At 32.9% G+C, this 5,171-nt stretch overlaps 1 protein-coding gene across 1 annotated transcript in view; it reads right to left on the bottom strand.

Annotated features, from left to right (window-relative positions):
• Window positions 1-1,198: 1,198 nt before the first annotated feature.
• The window catches only part of LOC108688553, a gene marked incomplete at its 5' end in the record, with an annotated part of 31,106 nt that continues 27,133 nt past the window's right edge, over window positions 1,199-5,171 (bottom strand). Inside the window, 6 exon segments of the mRNA XM_018194856.1 lie at window positions 1,199-1,243; window positions 3,999-4,034; window positions 4,216-4,254; window positions 4,256-4,326; window positions 4,329-4,372; window positions 4,647-4,843. Coding sequence (XP_018050345.1) covers window positions 1,199-1,243; window positions 3,999-4,034; window positions 4,216-4,254; window positions 4,256-4,326; window positions 4,329-4,372; window positions 4,647-4,843 — 432 coding nt within the window.

Below are 5,171 nucleotides of genomic sequence, written 5' to 3'. Positions count from 1 at the left end.
TATATAAAAGGATTATAATTTATATATAAACATATAATTTATACGAAATATGTTTATATCCTTTTCTCTTTTGTAAAATTACTTTTTAATACAAGAAAAAAAAAATAATAATAAGAAAAACATAAAACTAATTAATAGATTAATTTTTGCATTGTTTTTCACATAAATAGTCAAGTTTGGAGAAATGAGAAAAAATTGCTCATGTATAAATTATAAACAAATCTCACACACACAGTATACAAGCAATTTTTTCTCATTTCTTTAAATTTGACTTTTTGTAAAAGAAAAAACTCTTATTTTATTTAATTCTTTTATAGACATTATTTGGAAAAAATGTCAGGTCGAATCTGGTGCTATATATAAATTGATACAAAAAGTTTGTTTTTTCTATTCAGTTCCAATTTGAGGTAAGGTTTAGAAATTGAATAATATTTTTCTAGAAAGCTTTTTGGAAGAATAGATGGTTTTGATCCTGTAAGCGCGCGCATTGATGAGACTGCAGGACAGTTCGTCCAATTGTCGTGAGCACGATTGCCCTGAGCATTTTTGCGGGAAGTCGGGCGTTCTGCAACAAGAAGAAAAAACTCGGACGGCCGTCCGAGCAGGTGAAGCAGCCGGAGAACGAGAGGGAGAGACCAAGTGGAAGCAAGTTCCAGGCAGAGAATCGCCCTTCGAAAATTGCCGCAATCGCTTTCTCGAGCGCATAGAAGTTTTAGTACAGAAGTGACTTATGAACGAGACACCATAACCATAATCGTCTAGTTTGCATATGATTAATCCTGTGACATAAAGGGTGAATCGTTATATGTCTGTTTAGTATCGTTTGAGATTAATATCTTATCGCTTTCCTGCTAAATCTCCTTGTTGTCTCGCTTTTAAATTGTCCAATTAATCATAATTGCAATATTATACATTATTTTTTGCCTATTCTGCACATTTTTCTGTACATGAATATTGAGTATTGTATAGCCAACAACATGACTCAATACGACGCTTTCTATATAAGATATTCAAAATGTAAAGAATAAACTAAAGTTTCACTTCTGATCCTTAAGCGTTACAGCTCCTTTCTTTTTTTTCCAACAAAAACTGATTTGATGATTATTTAGTTCATTCATTGGAAAAACGTGATCCATAATAATCCATAAACGTGATTTATAAATGAGTACCACAAACTATGGAATGTGATATATATTTTTTATCGCGATAAGGCTTCTTTTTCTTGCGTTTTCTTAAGTTCTAAGTTGCAAGAAAAAAAATCATTTATATTAGATGGAAAGAACAATTATGTTAAACGAATTAGAAATTTAACTAAATATAAACCTGAAAATAATTATGTAGAATGCTCAAACTGGTTACTATAAAGTTAATATTTTTTTGCATTTTTGTATTTTTGTATTTTTATTTTTTGTTCAATTTTTTATTCATATAACTACTCTTTGTACTTTGTGATTTATTTATTTTAGCTGAAAAAGACTTGAAAGTGTTACGCTTTAAAATAAAATTTATGTTCATTTTTATTTCATACTTTTTAGTTGCTCGTCTTGACCTTCTTTTTTTTCTTTGAGACAATTTAGATGTACAAACATTAAATAAGTATGCGCTATGTGTGTATATATATATATATACATATGGATGTACATGGAATGATGCATGACGCACGTTGCCGTCATCACGAGATCAGACGCGTATAATTATAAATGTCTCGCACGATATCGAGTGATAAGCGCTCAAGTCATGGCTCTCTATATCATGGCCAACCGAACAACGGAAGTAAATTCGACCATTACAGAAAAGTACAGGGCAGCGTCGACGCATTCGGATGCGTATACTTGCACATGCGGCATCGTATGTTCTTGTATGCTCCATCATGGACAGGTGAACACCGTGACCACCGTGAACCAGTGCCCGTAATGATCATTACTGTTTTGTGATTGCTTCTTGAGATTTTTCCACTTTTAATGTCCATGAGAAACAGCTGTTTGGCTATTATTGCTGATTATTACGCGCTTTGCTCCCTGATTATTCCGTGATTACTTCTCAACGTGATATTGTAACGCAGCATGCGAAATTGACATGCTTATTATCCATCGATACAAGGAATATTTTTTATAATAAGGAATATTCACAAGGTATAAGAGTTGAAAAGCGAGTCTACTCGCCGAGAAATCTGCTCCACAAATCTTTTGTAACGCTTAGATATTAATATGTAAACCGCGATGCTATCCTCCAGAGCGTAAATCGTTCCTCCTGCTCTCGTTTCGACGCAGCCGTTGGATCTCTGAGGAAATGCCGACTTCCTCCTCGTTTAAACAAGGGAACGTCAATATCCGTGGGGGATTTCGAGTTTCGAGTCCCTCCCGCTCTCCATCGGACTCTCGCTTCCGGTCCTGGTCAAGCAGACCGGAACAAGCGGGGTCCTCGGGTACACCGTGACGTCGGAGCATCGTCAAAAATTAGGGAGAAACCGATCTGCAGGGGTTCCACGCCAGGATGTAGCTAATGCCACAACTTTAACTTATACCGAAGACAATTACTGGCTCGATCATTTTTCACGGTTTTATGATCAATCTAATGGACGGCGTGTTCACGATTTTTAGAAATTCTGGACGGTTAGATTGTATGTTATCGTTGCAATCGAGCCGTTGATTTCATTATTTTAATTTAATCCTTTTCAATACGTAAAAAAACTGATAGAAGTATTATAAAAAAAATAAAACTCATATGTTATATTATTTTTTGAAGTTAATATTAATTTAATAACAGTGTTTATAAGATTTATAGATTTATTTTTAAACAGAAACTTATGTTTTGTTTTTAAAACTGGAAAATAACGCTATTTATTATTATTATTAATTATCGTTATAATTATTTTTTTTCAATAATATATGAAATAATAATGTTATTCCCTTATTTGTGATGTTGCGATGAATTCAAAAATAGTCAATTGAAATATTTTTATATTCTAACAGCAAAACAATATAAAATATAAAATATTATTTTTTATAGCTACTTTTACAAACCTTTGAAAGTGCAATTTCATCAAAAACCTCCTCAATAAAAAAGCGTAATAAAATATGTGTATTTAATATAACATTATAGTATTAATACTGATATATTAATAAAAATCTTTATTTTTAAGAAATTAAAAATAACATACAACTTTTATTTTTATTATTCCTTTGTATGAACAGCAATTTATATATTCTTAAACTGTCATACATATTTCTTCTTGCGTTCTTGTCATAATACACCATACGTGCTATTATCATTTGCAGGCACGATCATTACCCCGCAATGGAGGAAAGCGAAGTCGGATGAAAAGATGATCGACAGCTGACATTGTCGTCAAGGAGGAAGAAAAAGAGGCGAGAAACATCGAATAAAATGAAATGAAGAAACCGCAAGGAATAAGGTAAGAAAATTCGAAACTCTACCCTTTGGCCATCGGTGTGAGCACCTGGCAGCATATGTGCCAAATATAAAAGGACGAACATCTCCGCGGCCCTGTCTCTATCTCTCTTTCTCTCTCTCTCTCTTTGCAAATTCTCTTCGTGCCTCCGCTTGGAAGACCCTGAAAATTCTGCGGAATCACCGATGCGTCTCGCGCGGCTTTCGTTCAGCGTCGAAATTAACGGGAGCGCACCGCGTGTCGGTCAGCTGTTAGCCGTGATTGTTGCCAGCCGCGTATTAACTCTCTACGTCAGCTAATGTAGTACATGAACACGAAACGATTTATTATAAATCTTACATTAAAATTCTCATCTGTATTTTACAAGTATTTTACAAGTATTAAGTCGATGGAATCAACTTGTAAAATATACTGAAAATTTAAATTAATAATCTTAAATAAATAATATATATATCTATATATATATATATATTATTACTATAATAATAATATTAAATATAATTCATTTTTCTTTAATGAATTATTAAAAATTTTAATCCAATCACACATGATGCATTTTTCCTGCTTAATTGCTTACATTTTAAATTACTAGAATAATTGCATCACAAAGAATGCAGAATTTCTAAAATTTTATTAAAATGTAGATGTAAGCAATCCGGCAGGAAAAAGTGTATCATGTGTACATCATAAGTTTTATTCAAGGAAAAGCTATAAGATTTTAAAAATAGATTTCTGTCCTCTCTAAAAGTTATACTAAGGTTATCAAATCCATCACTATGGTGAAATTTTACTACGCTAAATACTATAGGTTTATTTACGAAGAGTAATCATGTAGGAAGCGTAAGGTAAGATGAGGGATAGAAGCTGGACAATGGGTCTCGTGTTGAGCAACCACCTGTACATACTCGCAGGTATCCGAAAGCGTCTCTGAGGAAACAATGCTGCCTTTTCCACGTTTGCCTGTATCACGAAAATAAACGGAAGCAGTCGCGTGGCTAGCATAGCTGCTTTTACGCGGAAATTTGATACATTCGGTCAACGTTTCATCATCTGCTCGCCGCAAGATATGTCCGTGCGCGAGTTAATCTTTTTAATCTTTATACGCTATAGAACTGTGTATCTCAATAAAAATAAAATAATATCGTATTATATATAAATTCTCTTTTTAAGATCTGAGAAAACGCGATAGTGGAGCGGTTTGACATTCTTTACGGAAATGAGACGACGTCTCTACATCGTAGCGTTTGTCATATTGTACCAGGAATAAATGGCGAATGGGATATACGCAAACAGCTGCTGTTGGATTGCAGATGCTCTAAAAATTTTGAAATTCCAACCACGTCGTCGACACTGGTCGCGATTGGATGCACACGAGGCTGCACTCTTCACATACAAGAGATCGTCTTTTTCGAACACTTTGGAATGTCATTTCTTTGATAAAAGAAAACTTATATAATTGAATGCATTAATAACGCTTTATTAGCCTTTCATTATATTCATTATATTCACTCAGGATTTCTTTGCCTTATAAATTCGATAAATGCATAAATGTTCATTTATACACATTATTACATTTACAACAAATTATTTCAAAATTTAAAAAACATTGCATTTATCTTAATTAAAGAATATTATCAATTCTTTATAAATCCTTTACAGGTTATTGCGTTGCTAGTAGCATTATTATTAAATTGATTATGAATTAAATTATATAATTATTGTTTTAATTTATGATTATGTTTTAAGTTCGACAAACCAA

Source organism: Atta colombica, unplaced genomic scaffold, assembly GCF_001594045.1.
Source record: "Atta colombica isolate Treedump-2 unplaced genomic scaffold, Acol1.0 scaffold236, whole genome shotgun sequence".
Lineage (NCBI taxonomy): Eukaryota > Metazoa > Arthropoda > Insecta > Hymenoptera > Formicidae > Atta > Atta colombica.
This window is presented reverse-complemented; position numbering and strand designations above follow the sequence as displayed.